The sequence below is a fragment of the Motacilla alba genome, chromosome 1 (genome assembly GCF_015832195.1).
Source record: "Motacilla alba alba isolate MOTALB_02 chromosome 1, Motacilla_alba_V1.0_pri, whole genome shotgun sequence".
NCBI classification, from domain to species: domain Eukaryota; kingdom Metazoa; phylum Chordata; class Aves; order Passeriformes; family Motacillidae; genus Motacilla; species Motacilla alba.
The window spans coordinates 30,155,296-30,172,241 of NC_052016.1; the positions used below are offsets into that span (position 1 = coordinate 30,155,296).

A 16,946-nucleotide genomic window follows, 5' to 3' on the forward strand; every position below is an offset into this window, starting at 1 on the left:
ATGCTGAAAATAGTAATTGGGCTGTTTCCACTAACCAACCACAAGTAACTACTCTCATTTTGGAAAATTTTGAGGTTTCAGGTGTCCTGAGCTGTGGTAACATAGTTACTAAAATTCAAACTGTGTTAAAGTCAGGTATTTTAAGTTGTTAGATTCGTGGTTTATTTTTTCCTCTGGACGCTAGACTTTCAAGAATCAGACACCTTGTATGAGGGATAACCTAAGCACAAAAGTGTTACCCACTTCTGGGATCTGAAAGTGCATTTTATTACTGTGCAGGACACAAGTTTTAGTATGATACCCCAAAGTAAAAACATTCATGCTTCTCCCTTAGGGATGCTAGCTGTAAAAAAATCCAGTCTTATTGATGAAAAACTCTCATCCCAACCCATTACTGGAACAGGTCCATTGTCCATTCCTTCCATACACCCCTCCTTCCCTACAGCTCAATCCCAGGAGTGCTTTGGGCAAGCAGTACACTCCAAGCAGGACTTCCCTTTCTTTTGCTTTGTGGCAGCCTCCATTTCCAATCAATTTTTGCTGAGCAAATCCTTTACCTGTAGTGATGCACCAGTGTCTGCTGGTGAGAGAGTTTCACTTCCTCATTTAGAAACCCTTCCACCAATGTGAACTGTTGTTGCCTTTTTGCATGCTTTTGGTTTCCTTTTAGTTCTAAGCATCTTGAGGAATGTAGACAGGATCTGATTTTTTGAGGCTCTAATCCAGTATCACTCCACTTGAAGCCCTGCAAGGGAGATGGGCAGTGAGTACTTGTGAAAGCCAGGCTGCTTCTCTTTTTATTTGTCTATAGAAAGAACTGTGTGTAACTACTGGAATATTATTACTTTTATGAGCTGTTGTCTCTTTACCTGCCTTGACTTTGAATCTCCTGATTTCTGAGCAACTATATCTAAAATCCCTGTATGGAAATAGGGCTTCAGCTAAAAAAAAAATTCCCAAAGTAACATGTAGCTGTTTTAGAAGTTCCTGAAAACCTGAAAATGTTTCATTAAAATTCATGGCACTTCCACCAGCTCCAATTTCTCTATCTATTTGCGTCTGTAGTATAATAAAATTTAAAACTGTCTCATATAGTTTCCTATGCATTTCCTATGCCATTTGATCACATGCAGGGAAAAATTACAGTAGTAGCTTCTCTCTCCTCTTTGATTATTTGGAAAGGGGAACCCAAGCATAAACATATTCCATTTACACCAGCATACCTGAGATGCAATTATTTTTCCAAATACAAAGCAGTACTCTTCCAGATACCTAAATATCCTATAGATTTTGAAGTTCATTCTTTAGTTGTTCAGCAGTGAAAGTGGGCTGTTTATCAACTAGAAGTTGCTATCTGACACCTGCTAATGTAACTCACATGAGTTTACTCATGAAATAATCTAGGTATTTTGGTTATGAGTTGACAATTAAAAAAAAGAAGAGGGGAAGAGGTGTCAGAGTGTGAAGTTTGAAAGTAGCATAGAATCACAGAATGATTTGGGTTGGAAGGGTGCCAAGTAAGGTGCCATCAAGCTCTGCCATTGTTGTTTAGGTGGATGGTACCTCTCAGTTTTTTTAAAGACAAGATCGGTTGGCCTTGTCAAATGATGGATTTAGCTAAAATTCTCTTTTATAAAGCCTGCCATGCTCTTTTTTTTTGTCTGTAAAAATTCCACCAGTGATCCACCAAGTCATTTTGTCCTTCTAAAAGATACAGAAGCACAGAAATTCAACACGGACTATTGAATTGAAAGAACGCAGTTCTCAATAAGCAGACAGAAAATGTATTTCTCTAAAAATGACCTCTAGGACAACATTTTTATAATCAAGTCCCTGACTAAGTAATGTCAAACAGACCAGAAATTTAAAAGACATTATCATGAGAAGTTAGGTACTCCAGTATTTGTTGTATACCAAAGCCCAGTGTTTACCAGTCACTGTTATTTGTGGGGCTTCCACTTAACCCTTCAGCAGGGAACTGAGCCCACATCTCTTTTCTCCTTTAATGCTGAAATTGTTGGGGTCCTCAGTAAAATAGTGGCTTTTTTTTGTGGAGGGCTTGTGTTGTTGGATCAGGCTTGTCAGAGAAGATCTTAGGATGAGGTGAGAGGGAATGACTTTTTGGGATGCTGAGGGAGCTTTTGGATGAGATGGACCTTGAGCTGGTCAGCAGTGCCAGGCCTCAGACTGTTAAGCTCATACCAGAAGCAGAAGTGTGCAGTCTGTCCCTGGAAATGCAGCCAGAGGGGTGTTCAGCCACCTGTAAGGTGCAGCAGGGGTTTTGTGAATGACAGTGGGACCAAGGGATGGACACAATATCCACCAACAATGGAGGGTAGGAATGCTGCCTTCTCCTTGTGCACTGAAACCTCAGTGCTGCAAGGTCTCTTACTATTATATTTTGATTTAGGAATGTAGAGGAATGAGGTTAATGCATTTATGCAACATTCATGGTGAAAATATTTTAAGACAACCTTCTCTGTGTAACTATCTTGACTCTTCCCAGCTCCTTCAGTTAGAGTCTGCAGCAGCGTGAATGCAATTTCCATGCATTGTTTCAGTCTGGAAATGAAACAATTTTCATTAATGGAAACCTGGTTCTCAAGCAGAACAATTAGACCCTCTTCAGGTTGAAAAAAGATAAAAGCATGCTAATTTGGATGGAGGACTCTTCTTTCAAGGCAGCCAATTGAGTAATCAGCCAGCCACCCACCTGACTGTCTAACAGGTAATTAGGAGATAGTCCTTTTTTTGTGTGGAGTGTGCGCGTAGATCTCCACACAGTGGTGTCACTGCCCATTGGGACTTCCAGTGGAAAGAGCTAGGCAGTGGCAAAAGAGAGAGGAGAGCACGTTTGTCAGACGGTACCCAATGAACTGACTTATTTTTTATTTAGCTTATTTTTTTGTCTTTTCAGCAGCTACCTGAAGTTTCTGGCAGTAAAGCCATCATGGCAGACCTGGGCTGCAAAAAACCCAGCGACTGCACGGTCTCCAGGCTCCTCAGCGTAGTGGAGAGTGAACTCCGGGCAGGAAGAGACAAAGGCGACCCGACGGAGAAACAGCTCCAGGTTGTCTTGGAGGATGCAACGCTCTGGCAGAGATTCAGGGAAGTCACTAATGAGATGATTGTGACCAAGAATGGCAGGTGAGTGATCTGCTCAGCACTGCGGGCTCAGTGGAGGTGACAGCCAGGGGGATTAAGCTCTACAATAATAAACTGTGTGTGCCGACTCAAGAGAACTGCAATGAGCATACCAGAGTTTATAGGGGACTGCAGCCTTACAGTCTGATAAAACCACTGCATGAACAAGATGGGGTGACCCTGCTTCTTTTTCATCACTGCCAAACCATTCCTCCTATGAAGCATGCTGGAAAAATATGTAGGCTAACTTGAGATTGCACAAAAAGGAAACTTTTGCAAGGGAATATCTCTCAAAACCTTTGTAATGACTTCTTATGCTAAATAACCAGCAGTCTATATTAGTTAGTCATCACCTGTAGGCTTCAAATTACTGCACAGAAGCAGATTGGTGTTGTTAGACCCAGCTGCAGTTCCCATCCCTCTGGCCTTGGTTATGGACAGCTTGTACAAGCCGTCTATACCAGAGTGGGTGCAATAAAACTGCCCTACATGCTCTATATGTATGTGCAGTCTGAATCGCATGGTCCCACAGTTGTTGCTGGTGCCCTTAGAAACAAGTGTGGAATATTGCTTAATATACACTGTTTTAGAAGGACAAAACATTGTGGTATAAATGGATCACATGCCATTATTTGCGGAACACAGAAAGGACAGGAAAAGAGTGAAAAATCTGGTGAGAAGGATGCTAATTCTGAATCAGGCACTAGTTCGGGGTTCTGCTCTGAGCTGGGCTGACAGCAGAGTCCAGCCCATAAAAGACAAGCAGCTACCAGAATAAGATTTGCACAGTGATACTAAGGTTTTTATTTAATTTATCCTTGCCAGCCTTTTGCTGCCCCTCACCCCAGCTGTTCCCTCAACATGCACATGTTTTACGAGACCTCTCAGGAGATCGACATAGGAAAGAGGAATTAAGAGATGGAGAAAAAGATTTACTCATGTGGTGTAATTTTGCTGACTTTGCTTTAGCAGAATTTGTGGATGAAATTACTGTTGACTGTAGCTTGGTGAGGGACATACGTGAAAGCAGTAAAAATGAAAAATCTTGTCTGTTGGCTCAGCAAGGTGATTCTGCAGAGAGAAGTTATCTTCCCAAACTACCAGCTCTTGGTGTAAGAGCACTGTTGCCATTCTGATTCCTCCTAATAACCTATACTGATAGAAATCTGCTGCTCAGAGTCTTTTTATATTGTGGAGCTGCTTTTGCTTCATTTAAATTGCTTTGAAAACTGCTGTTAGGCTACAGATAACTTCTAAGTGGACTTTCACTTGGTGTACAGTAGCTTAAAACTGTCTCCTTAACAGTGTAAAGGACTAAAAATGAGGTAAGATGGGTTTGTTTCTGATTAATTAAATTGGTACAAAGAGTCACATGTTACCAACAGGATTTTTTCAGTTTCTTTCCTTGCAGCTAATGAAAATCATGACTTCATGGTGATACTAGCTCTTTCTGAGATGTCAGGGTGAGTGTAGATAAAATATTTTTATAAGGGAATATTTTGTTATCTGAATATGCCTGGGTACTTTTTATTTCATTGTGTAAGCTGCCTGATTTTTAAATTTTAATTTATACTCTCCTTATCAGCCTGATTCTACTTTTCCTATAGCCAGTGGCATCTCTAGAAATGTCAGTGAGTGAGAGCAGCAATAGAATTCTTTATGATCAAACTACAGCAAAATTAAAAATTACAAAAGTATGTCACACTGCCATTTGCATTAATCCTTTTAACACAGTTACTGTAGCAGAGACTATGAAAAAGGATCTCTGCATTTCTGAAAGTATTTTTCATCAAAAAACATAGCATCACACTAAAACAAAGAAAATACAGACTGTGGCCTGCAGCAAAGAACTCCGAACCATGCTATTCAAGAGGAGACAAACTTGAGACAATTTTCTGTGATTGCTGAGTTTTTCTCAGGTTCAGGATTTCTCAGTGATTGTCTCCAGAGAGATTCTCAGTAGAAAAAATATTGATCTTACTCTGCTGCTGCTAAATGAGTAGAACTAAACTATTCTTGCTGAAGGGTAGATGAATGCTTTTGAAAACTGTGTTCTACAATGAAAGAGAAGAGTCAGCCTGAACTTTTGTGTGTGAAAACTAAAACACTTGGTGTGGACAGACACATTGTCAGCAAAGCTCAGAAATTAAACAGAAACCTGATATGGGAGTGTCCCAGAGAATGAAAGTCTAATTGATTAGTGTTCCTCAAGTGTCAAATTCTAGCATGCACAATTCTATCTGTTCTGAGTCATCTCTAATGGGTCCCAAAATGTCACAGTTAGATGAACCAACTTCAGTGTTAATATACAGATATGCCTCTGTGGCTGTATCATACTTCATTATTATAATCGTCTGCCCTAGCAATATGCCTAGGGAAACTAGATATATTCTGAACAGGATAGACATCATTAAAATTGAAATGTGCTATATCATAAAATACATCTCAATGGGTGAAGCAGCAGTAGGAAACCATCTCCTATTTTACTCAGACCTATTGTATTAAATTGGCACTTCAATATCAAATGCAGTGTTATCTGACTCAGTAGGTTTCCTCTCTCAGTGTTTATACCATACTAGCTAAGCAGTATCCTGAGACTTTGCAATCCCTGTTTTTGCCTGGAGACAGGTAGGTGCCACTATTCCCCTCTGTGTATGGGGAGAATCCATAGGGGATCAGTGCAGGCAGCCATGAGTGGGGGAAAAGAAGCCCTTTCCAGGTTTGAATGCTAAAGCAACTTTACTGGTTACTGCACATTCAAGTTTGATATCAAACATCTTCCCACTCAAGGTCTGTACTGTGGAGTAATTGCAGCAGATTTGAGCTAAATAAATTGAAGAGGCTGAAGTGCTTGGCTATCGCAGCAATGGAGGTCATGTGTGCACCTACCTGATCATTGAAACAAACATTCTGCCTGAAACAAATTTGGAGAAATCACAATTTGCCATGCTAAAAGACAGATTTTAACAGTAAAGCCACTTAATCAGCAGAACATGTTAAGTTTTCCATCATTAGAGTCTGTACAGTCAAAACATGCTGGTCCAAGAGAGACAGGGAATTACTGGGAGTGAAGCTGGTTAACACAGGGAAGTGCTCTAATCTTAGTGCTACAGGAGGTTAAAATGGATGGTGACAGTATTCTCTTCTGGATTGGTCTACAGGTCCTTTGGGGATAAACTTGAGCCTCTCAAATAAAAAGGCAGAGCAGCCTGCCTGCATTGTGGGCAGAGGAGTTAACAATCTGTGTGTAACACAAACAGCTCTACACAATCTAGTGAAATTAAATTTTCATGTGGATTAATTTTCTCCTCTAATTTAATTTCAGCTATGTATCTAAATGTGTTGCTTTGAACATTGACTGGGGGAGATCTAAGCGTTGGAAGGAGCAATGCATCCATACTTTTTACCACATCCCAGTTTGGTAGCTGGTACATCCTGATCAGAAAGACACATGTAGCGTGTAAATCCTTGACTAAGCTTCTATTTAATTAGCAAGGTTGTGGTTCACAGTACCTTGGAGGCCAGTGAGGAGTGCTGTTCCTCAGGGGTCAGTACTGGGACCAAAGCTTTTCATTACCTTTGCTGGCGTCAGGGGCATACCCTCAGCAAGCTCGCCAGCAACACCCAGCGGTGTGCTCTGGTTGACATGTGGAGGGAAGGGATGTCATCCAGAGAGATCTGGACAGGCTTAAGAGCAGGGTCTGTGCAGATTTCATGAAGTGAACTTTGTGGTTCTGCATTAAAATGCAAGCTGGGTGGAGAATAGGTTCAGAGCAGCCCTGAGGACAAGGACTCAGGAGTGTTGGTGAACAAGAAGCACAACACGACCCAGCAATGTGCACTGACAGCCCAGAAAGCCAAACGCATCCTGAGCTGCATCTAAAGCAGCACGGCCAGCAGAGAGAGAAAGGGGATTCTCACCCTCTGCTCCACTGTCATGGGAACCCACCTGGAGTGCTGCATCCAGCTCTGGGGTCTCCAGTACAGGAAGGACCTGGACCTGTTGGAGTAAGTCTGGAGAAGAGAACCTCTCCTATGAGGAAAACCTTAGGTAGCTGAGGTTGTTCAGCCTGGAGAGGAGAGAGACTTTATAGTAGCCTCCCAGTACCTAAAGGGGGCTGCAAGAGAGCTGGAGAGGGACTTTTTATAAGGACATAGAGTGATACAAGGGGTGGTGAGGCACTGGAAAAGGCTGTCCCAAGAAGCTGTGGATGCCTCATCCCTGGAGGTGGTTCAAGGCCAGATTGAATGAGGCTCAGAGCAACCTGGTCTAGTGGAAGGTGTTGGGGACACCAATCCAGGGACTGGGACAAGATGATCTTTAAGATCCCTTCCAACCCAAACCATTCTATGATATCTTCTTCAATACTGCACTGACACGGTATCAGCAAGTATTAATATTAGATGAAAAATCTCAAATTTCTCAAATTCTGTCTTTTCCTGTCAGCAGAAGGTGCTGAATGTATGCAGCAAAAACTATATCAAGGTATCCAGAAAGGTGAGTGGGATGTCATGATTCTTAGCAATATGCATTTGGGTGTCACTAGACAGTATGACTGCAGGGGCAGACACTTCCAGTGTCTTTCAAGACAGCCTGGAGTTTCAGCTCCCTTCTTATGTATTTTGGATGTCTTGTATGGCTACCTAAGCCTCGAAAGCTACCTTACCTTAGCCCCATAGCTACAGACCTCAGGCCATTCCTCTGGTTGCTTGGTATACTCTCTCTGTACCCATAGAGAGAAGGACCTCAGAGATTCATTGTCTTTCATTGGAATTTATGGTCCATAAAAATGTGGCATGCAGAAATGGCAGTTGACAGGAGAGGTCAGCCTGGAGATGTCTGGGGCAGGGAGGACGGTTACTCATGGAAGAGGAATGCAGGAGGTGATATGTAATAGCAATTGCATGTATTCCTTGACAAACTAAGAAGCTTAATGAATAGGATACCTTTGCTGGGAGTACACCTGCTCTGATGTCCACGCATTATTCCAAGTTCCTCCAGGTGTTGGAGCCCTACTAGCTCTATTGCTGCAGACTTTCAGGTGCCAATTCAGAGTTGTGTGGCATCAATCACAAACACTGGGACAGATAGAAAACCACTGATTGTCAAGCTGTGAGCTCCTGCAAATCTCCTTTACAAAAGAAAAAAATATAATAAAAGGGGATTGAGAAAAGATGGCATTGGACCTTTGGGCACAAAAGGAGCATTTTCTCAAAACTAAACAAAGGCAGGATTTCAGTTTTAAACACACAAGGTAATAGAAGGCTGGGTAGAAGTTTAGAGCTTGTGTGTAAGATGAAACTAAAAGCAATAGGACATAGTCAAGCTGCTGAGGTCAGGGAATATGGAAGAATGGGACCAAATTACTGGAGAAACTGCCAAGTGCAAGGTCTGATGGCAAGGGTGGATTGAAGGAAGGGAGGATGTTTTTTTTTACACTGAGCTAGTCAGCAAGCATCTGGAAACAAACATACTGAGGAGAGTCTTTCAAGAGCAGTTTCCAGTGGTGTCACCCTTTTTTGTTTCCCTGGCCAGGAGGATGTTCCCTGTTTTGAAGATCAGCGTGTCAGGCTTGGATCCAAATGCCATGTATTCCTTCCTGCTGGACTTTGCTCCGACAGATGGCCACCGCTGGAAGTATGTCAATGGAGAATGGGTGCCAGCTGGGAAACCAGAGCTACCAAACCACAGCTGTGTCTACATCCACCCAGACTCTCCCAACTTTGGGGCCCATTGGATGAAAGCTGCCATTTCCTTCAGCAAAGTCAAACTTACCAACAAGCTCAATGGGAGTGGGCAGGTATGGCCTGATGTTTCCACACCACCTCTTGGCTTCAATTGCAAGCACCTACCAATCAAGAAATATCAAGGGTGCATTTATGTAATTATAGAAGCCCTTACAGGCCTCTTCACCCACAGATGCCAATTATTCTCTGGAGGCCAAATGTAAACAGGGATAAACAGGCCTTAATTGGCACTTTCAGATTCTAATGGACTTCTTGATGTTAAGAGAGACAGAGTGCTGTGGTTTACTTAATCGTCAGGGGTCTTTTCAGAGTTGGTCTTGTGTGCTGGGTATTTTTACATAGGACTTCAGAGAAAGGGGGAAAAAAGGCCACAGGTATTAGGTTTTTGTTGTGTTCCCCAATGTTGTTTGGTGTAAGTGGAATGTTGGCAGGAGTTAGATGGCAGAATAAAAGGCTGCTCCTAAATGAAATAATTACTGTGTCTGCTTCTGCATCATGATAATTATCAATAGTCTATTGAATCAGCTTTGGCCTTTGGAAAGAAACCACATGTACCAGAAAAAAGTGACTTTCTCTTTGAACCGCTTAAAATGCAAACAGGAAAATTAGTTTTGTTTCATATTTTATTTTTGATGATGCATCTTAAGGCAAAATGTTGTACAAGACCTTTTGTTCACTTGTTTGTTTGGTACAAAACTCCAACAGTGGATGATACTTGTCAGCCCAGAATCAACTTCTTTCATGTAAATGTTATATACTCTCAATCTGTTATTTCCATTAGGTTTATGAGGTACCTCTGTAAGCTTAGTGCTCTAATGAGGTAGGAAATTATCTCAGGTTTTATTGGTTGGAGAACAGGAAGATGACCTGACTTTTCCTTAGTCATATATGGAACCAGCACACAAGAATTATTGTAGAGCATAGAACAGGATCTGAATTTGCAAATGCTTGTCGTGTGTCAGATGCTCAGAAAAGTCAAAAGCCTCAGAAAAATATGCATGGGGGAAAAAAGCTACAGGAAACTTGGAGGGTCAAAGAGTCCCTGGGGAAAAAAACAGGGGAACACTCTGTATATATATGAAGTAGAGCAAAATAGTAGAAAGCAGGAGAGGAAAAGCTGTATGAGAACTAGAACCCACACAAAAGTTACTAAACAACAAATGACAGAAGCTTCCTTTGCTTTCTTTTGAAATCATGACCACAGTGTTAAAGTAAACCATGCCCCAACTCTGTGCTTCAGCTGCCCCTTCTATGATGGTATTAGAAAGTAATTGATAATAACTGTGTTCTTTCTTTTATATATATATATATATAGATAGATATAGATATATAGATATAGATATATGTATGTATGTATGCATCACTTTGCAAAGTACAAATTTTAAAAAATAATATTTTTCTTGCACTAGAGCAAATTAAAGGACCTAATAGACTTTCTGGAATCAATGCTATTCACACCTTTTAGTGTCAGATTAGACGATCTGCCAAGGCCTGTTTGGATACACTTCATCTTGCCCAGAGAAGAGACTGGGTGACTGCCTTAGCTTCCTCCTGGCACTTTTTTTGAGATGGTGATTCTGGTCTTCCAGACAGCAGAAGCAGGATAGGGAGTACCCCTGAGCTGTTTCAGCAGCCTCTAGTGCAGTGGGAGCCCAGTGGTTTGAGGGGCATAGCTGCTAACACAAATACTCCCTGCTGCTGCTGCTGCATCCAAAGCCTTAAATCCAGTCCAGTGAAGTCTCATTCTGTTCAGCTTGTGGTTATTGCAGGGGAGGAAGGCACCTGCCCTCCTGCTTCAAGAGTTGCTGGCTGGGGAGGTTCAGCAGCGACAGCTGCTCTGTCACAGACTGTCACAGAGCCAGAGGTTGGCTGTGAGGTACCAGACTGGCATTGGGGGCTGTCTCTTTGTTTTGTTTCCTGCAGATAATGTTGAACTCCCTGCACAAATACGAGCCCCAGGTGCACATAGTTCGTGTAGGAGGCCCCCACCGGATGGTGATGAACTGCTCCTTCCCTGAGACGCAGTTCATAGCGGTGACTGCTTACCAGAATGAAGAGGTAGGTGGGTGCCACACTAGGCTCTGGTCACCACTGATGAGATCTGTTAGAAGCTAATTAACTACAAGACCAGCGTGCCTTTTTCTTGTTTCCCCACCAGTCCCACGCAGTGTAATACTCCATCCAGTCTAATCTGTCTTTTCTCTGCAGTAGAACGTGACTAATCTAGTGTCTGGCTTCAGTACTAAGCCAGGTTTAGCTTAATATCCTGCCACAGCTATTCCAGACTGGTCCATCTGTCCCGGCATCTCAATCCTCTACTGGGAATAAAAGCCAAACAGCCTTACAGTCAAGCCCAATATCTTTCTCCAGCAATAACTGATAGTCATAATGATAACCCTATCTCTCCATGTTCCTTATAATACATATAACTGCAGAACAACACAATACTGCATGGGAAAAATTCTGCCCTTGAGGGATGCTTTGGACTGTAAGAATTGCTAACCCCTGTGCCACATCCCTTAGCTAATGTTGCTGCAGATTTTATTCGTACTTGATAGGAATTCAGTGCTTAAACCCTCTTGAAAGGGTCCACCATTCCACCACATTTACCAGACAAGCTCATGCCAGCCTGCCCCAGCTGGTGTTTTGCCTGTGGCACTGGTCAGTGCACAGCAGAGCTGTCTCCTACCCAGCCCTGGGAAACATCAAGTGTGGGGATATACTTCAGGCTAACCCAGGCAGTTCCCCTCAGATTACTCTGGAGGATGTTTTGTCAAGTTTCTATTTCAAATTGCTTTCACTAACATGCCTTGTTTTCTGTAAACTCAAGATAACAGCTCTCAAAATCAAGTATAATCCCTTTGCCAAAGCCTTCCTGGATGCAAAGGAAAGGTGAGTTCATCTTTTGTTTTTTTGATCCAGTAGCTTTTTGCTGCTGATATGGTTAAAACCGTGATATCACCATACAAAAGATAAATTACATAACTGAATCTTGCTTCTACTAAATCCAGAATCACTTCCCAATGGTATTATTGGGAAGACTATAAAATTATTGCAGTAGGTGCTGAAATGGGTGAACATGCTTTTGGGGATCCTGGCACTTATGCCTGTCTACACAGAAAGCCTGAAATGAGATGGTGTGAGCTTTCCCAGTAGTGTTATACCCCACATATGTCCACTACAGTGTACTTGCACTCTAGTGAATCCTGTAATTTGATAGGTCAGGGAGAAAAAATGTTGACTCCAAGTGTCAAAAAGCATAGTTGAAGTGAAATTACAGTGTAACTGTAATGTAACTACACTGCTGTTATAAAGTCTGTGTGATAATTTATGATGGGTTTATTAAAGGTAAGATGTCAGAGATGCTTCCATCAGAAATTAATTGTAGTTTATTTTGCAAAATTCTCCTTGCATCACCCACATTAATGCACAGTGGCATCCAAAGGATGCATTCCAGCCCATACTTTCTAATTAGTTTTGTTTGGACCTGCTTTATCTTCTGTCTTGTGAAGCGTCCCATGTGCCTGCAGGAGAATCTGTATTTACTTTCATTCCTCTCATCACTCAAGAAGTTGCTGTGTCTCAGTGTCAGGGTTTCCAGCTGGGGAAGGGGGAATGCTGCCTTCAGCTTGCCTGCAAGCAGGAACGGTGCTCACAGGCAGATTTAGAATTCCATGTTCAACTCCCAAATATGGCAAAAATTTAGGAACATTTTTGTTTATGTCATCAAACAAAAGCTCCAGCTTCCTTTATGGCATAATGTAGGAAGGTCTAATGCTGCCTAGCAAGGTTAAAGAAGAGGGATTTCCCTCCTTTTTTACTCACTTCTCCAATTTTTAATTAATAGTTCTGGTTATAACTTTTGTAATTTTTCAATGAGAACACTTACCCCTAAGTATTTTGCTTTTCAGAAACCATTCTAAGGATGCTCCAGAGACAGTTTCTGAAGGTCAACATATGACATATTCTCACTGTAAGGTTTTTATTTATGTCAGCTGCAAGATTTGTGAGATATGATGGGTGCTGGGAACCTGGGCCTAGCTTAACTGGTTCATGCTGGTCACTTACTGAGTTCTGAATTGTGTTCATAGAGAGGGATTCTTTAAAAAAATAAGAAGATTGAAGAGACCTCACAGTAGGAAATAATGTGAGAGGTCCTGCAGAGGGATAATTTTCCATAAAATCCAGTTTTTCAATATTAAAAGGAATCTAGAACCAAGATGATATATGACATTTTTAGGATTTTCTTACCCCTTTGTTTTTGTATTTGTGAATGTTTTTATCACCTATAAATTTATCTTTCATGACTAAACAGGTAGAAAAATGAGGGGAGGCAGAAGTTGCATTTGCTTTACTGATAGTTTTTCTTTCATTTGTTCTTTAATGTTTGTGACATTTTCTGGTTGCTTTCAGGTCTTGTTTTCAGTGTTGGTGGGTTGGGAGAGGGGTGGAGGGTTGCTATTTTTTTGTCAATTGTTTCACAAACCAGTATCTTAGCATCTGCTTGGTATTTCTGAGCTGATTCTGCAAGAAGGCTGGTTATTTCTTAGTTATACTGTAGCACTTTAGCGCAGCAATAGTAATAGTTTTGTTCTCTCTTTTCCCTCTAAGTGGGTGGCTGGTTGATTTCCAGCCCAGATCCAATGTGTGCCTCGGGAAGCTCTAATTACCAGTACAGTGGAGCTTTGCCTCTGCCCACTCCGCAGGCTCCCCACAGCTGCGAGAGATACCCAGCCCTGCGAGGCCATCGGGCTGCTCCATACCCACCCTCCTACATGCAGAGGAATCACTTCCCTTCAGGTATTCCTGCAGCACTGCTCTGCTGCCTCTGCCTGCCTGCCCCTTGCCTTAGGTTAGCACAAGCACGGGAGCAAGGCTGAACTCAGGCTAGGAAAGGGTGTGGTGAGTCTCTGGGACAATCTGCACAGAGCCCTTCAGGCACCCGGGGTGACTGAGGCAGCAAAACAAGAGGTACCAGGAACTGGGTGCACTCTTAGTGATAAACCAGAGTGTTTGGTCTTGCTTTCACTACAGCTTCCAGTTACACTAAAAGACCATTGCAGGCCTTTTGATGTCCTGCCATAACACAGTTGAGTTCTCAAATCAAAGCAGCTCTCAGGTAGGAGCTGATGTGAGGCGAAGGCATTTTGGTACTGTCAGAACATCCTGTGAGTCCCTTTCCCTTTCTAGATCTGGGTGCAAATCCAGAAATTGGTTCTACTTCGATCAGAAGAAGTGGGTCGGAAAGCAGAGTAGGGATAAAGTAATCTGCTTGCTAATTATAATTTAGCAAGAATTCCTGTTTAATGGAAGCATTATCATGGAAGGGTTTGGCTTGAAAGGGATCCTAAAGATCATCCTGTTCCAACTTCCCTGCTATGGGAAGAGGCACCTTCCACTAGACCAGGTTGCCCAAAGCTCCATTAAACCTGGCCTTGAAAATTTCCAGGAATGGGGCATACTTATAAAACTTCATTAAGTATTTTAGCTCAAATTATAAGGAAATCTGTATCAAAACATTGCCTGATATATATCAATTAAGAAAAACTATTGGTCGGACTTGCAGAAATGCAAATCCTATGTCTGTCATGCTGCACCTTCTCATGTATCACACCTGGGACTGCAATGGCTCCATGCTACTCTCTAAACGAACATAGGAATTTTGCCTTTTTACCTGTGGTTAGGACTTTTGTCCTATTACATGTGGTTGGACATTTCATGATCAGATTGCTGCCTTAAGCCTGTCCATGTTTTGCTGTCTTAAGACATTGTCTGCAATGTCACTGAGGATTTGTTTGTTGCTTTTTTTCCCTCCCCAAAGTTAACTTATTGGACAGCTCCAGCAATAATCTTCAGGTATTCTCAGGACACGATAGCTGGACTTTGCCATCCTCTCCACACACTAATTTGCTCTCAGTGCCACACACAAAGGGAGGCGCCAGCCCTGGACCCAGGTAAGGTTACAGGAAAACTGCTGGTATGAGGAGCACTGAGGCTGATAGGACTGTCCTGGTGATTTGCCCTTTGTTCCAAACTTTAATCAGTGTCCAGGATTTGAAATGTATCCTAAGTGCCCAATTCAAGATTCCTGGGCAAATCTTTCTGACAAGCTAATCATCTTCTGCTCTGTGGGAGCTTCATTTTCCCCCAGCATTGCTGAAAACCAGGATCTTGGAACACTTACAAAGAATTCTGGATTCTACAATCCGTGAGCATTTTAAAACCAAATTTTTTTCCTATATTTTTCACTATTATCCTGCATGAAATGAGGATCCTATTCTAGGAGTAAATGGAATCTAGACCTAGAGATTCAATTAGTTATCAACATTTTCCCTTATTTTCCCCAAAAGAATGCAATAATTTCTTCTCTAGCTTAGGTGTCAGGAAAATCAGCTGCAATTTCAAATGCACTGTTATCTGATTGAGTAGGTTTTCTTCTCAGTGTCTATACCCTAGTAGCTAGGCAGTGTCCTGAAACTTTGTGACCTCTCTCTCTAGCAAGTCTTCTGACTCAGCTCCTATGATGGGAAGAAGTCACAGAGGCATATAAAAAGATCCTTATAATTTGAAATCTCACATATACTTGAACATTTCTCTCCATGCCTCCCTCCAGGGTCACCAGGTGACAGCTACTGGTGATTTTTCACTTAAGATCTTCAAGGCTGATCTGGTTCGGTAACCTGATTTGAATAGCTGCCTTTGAACAGATAGTGAAGTTGACTTTACTGTGGCAAGCCTTATGCTAAATGCTTTGAAATAAGTCATTCAATCTTTGAAATAAGTCATTCAATCTGTGCTGCTTTTTTTTCCAGCCACTACCCTTGCCTGTGGACAGTGAGCAACAGTGCTGTAAATGCTGCCAACCCAGGAAGCGAGGTGAACAGCAACCCTGCAAGTGTGTTTTTAAGGGGTAATGTCCCCTTACCTGCTGCATCATCAGTGCAAATCCCTCTGCAGGGTATGGTGTCTGGCAGCATGGAAGCACAAGGGGAAGGCACTCTCACCAGACTGACTGACTCTGTGTGGACATCCTCACACTCCTTTTAATGAACAGGCAGCTCCTGAGGGAAGCTCAGCCAACCAAGACTGACACAAATGGCAAATGATCCCCGAGGAGTGCAGTGCAGAGATGTATGCAGGAAAAGGACTTCATCACTTCCCATAATGTACCTTTTGTGTGCCAGCTAAGCCAAAATGCAAAGGCAGGAAATATTATAGGAACCAGCTTGTTACTGCAACTTTTATGCATCATTCAGGATAATGTCCAGAAAAAATCTTTTTTGTTAGCTTTCCTTCTAAATAACATTAAAAATAGTCAGAGACATGGGACTGAGTGAAGCAGACATGGCAGCTGGATACCTGCATGTCATTTTAGAAGTTCCTTCTGTAACTAACAGCCAAGTCCAGGGAAAATTGTGAGCAAATTTGCAACTGGTAATTTGAAGGCACAGGACTATTTTAAAGGCTTTCTGAATCGCTTACATAGAGGTTTTCACAATACCTGAAACTAAACCCCTTAAGGGATGAAATTAGTCCGACATCCTAATGCCACCTGCATACAGCATTCTTGTCCCCTTCCCTTCTCCAGCTGCTGTTTGCTGTGCGTGTGCTGTGGGGACAGTGGGCACATTCAAACCGCTGAAGTGGCCGCATTGTAGCAGCAGGGTGAAGGGCAGCTACTTTAGCATTTAGAGTCTCATGTTACAGTCTTGCAAATGGAAAGCTCCAGTGTTTCCAATATGTGCTATTTTTGAAAGGGTGGAGGGAAAAGAATTATAGAAAACATGTTCAGCTTGCATTTCCACTTTGCTCCAGCTATACAGTACAAATAAACTATGAATACATGGTGTAGTATTTCCTCAGTGTCTTTCCAAGGTGTAAACACACACAGTCATTCTCACCTAACAACCTCTGAGCCAATTAAAGCAGCTCTGCCAGAAGTGAGTTGACAGAACAGGAATTTTCTATTCCTTGTCCAGTTACTGGGTGTAAGCTCCCGGGCACAGTATTTCATGTCTTCACACCTGTTTCCCTTCTCACCTGTTTCCCTTCTC

At 42.2% G+C, this 16,946-nt stretch overlaps 1 protein-coding gene across 3 annotated transcripts; it reads left to right on the top strand.

Annotated features, from left to right (window-relative positions):
- Positions 1-234: 234 nt before the first annotated feature.
- On the top strand, positions 235-16,720 carry TBX19 (T-box transcription factor 19). 3 transcript variants are annotated; one of them, XM_038158210.1, is made up of 11 exons: positions 235-2,728; positions 2,918-3,147; positions 7,595-7,642; positions 8,681-8,945; positions 10,816-10,950; positions 11,723-11,784; positions 12,804-12,865; positions 13,504-13,692; positions 14,714-14,846; positions 15,705-15,768; positions 15,850-16,720. In XM_038158210.1, the coding sequence occupies exons 3-11, from the start codon at positions 7,605-7,607 to the stop codon at positions 15,937-15,939; spliced, it is 1,038 nt and encodes a 345-aa protein (XP_038014138.1). In that variant the 5' UTR covers positions 235-2,728; positions 2,918-3,147; positions 7,595-7,604; the 3' UTR covers positions 15,940-16,720. The 3 variants fall into 3 exon arrangements, with proteins under 3 accessions (XP_038014138.1, XP_038014121.1, XP_038014131.1); XM_038158193.1 differs by having other exon boundaries at positions 2,921-3,147; positions 15,705-16,720; XM_038158203.1 differs by lacking the exons at positions 235-2,728; positions 2,918-3,147; positions 7,595-7,642 and having other exon boundaries at positions 7,932-8,945; positions 15,705-16,720.
- The last annotated feature ends 226 nt before the right edge of the window (positions 16,721-16,946 follow it).

Excerpts from the sequence above, each read along its gene's own strand:
- TBX19 (XM_038158193.1), top strand. The coding sequence starts at position 7,605 with ATGTATGCAGCAAAAACTATATCAAGGTATCCAGAAAG. Across the intron at positions 10,951-11,722 it reads CTGCTTACCAGAATGAAGAG|ATAACAGCTCTCAAAATCAA; the intron begins GTAGGTGGGTGC and ends TGTAAACTCAAG. Across the intron at positions 11,785-12,803 it reads TTCCTGGATGCAAAGGAAAG|AAACCATTCTAAGGATGCTC; the intron begins GTGAGTTCATCT and ends TTTGCTTTTCAG.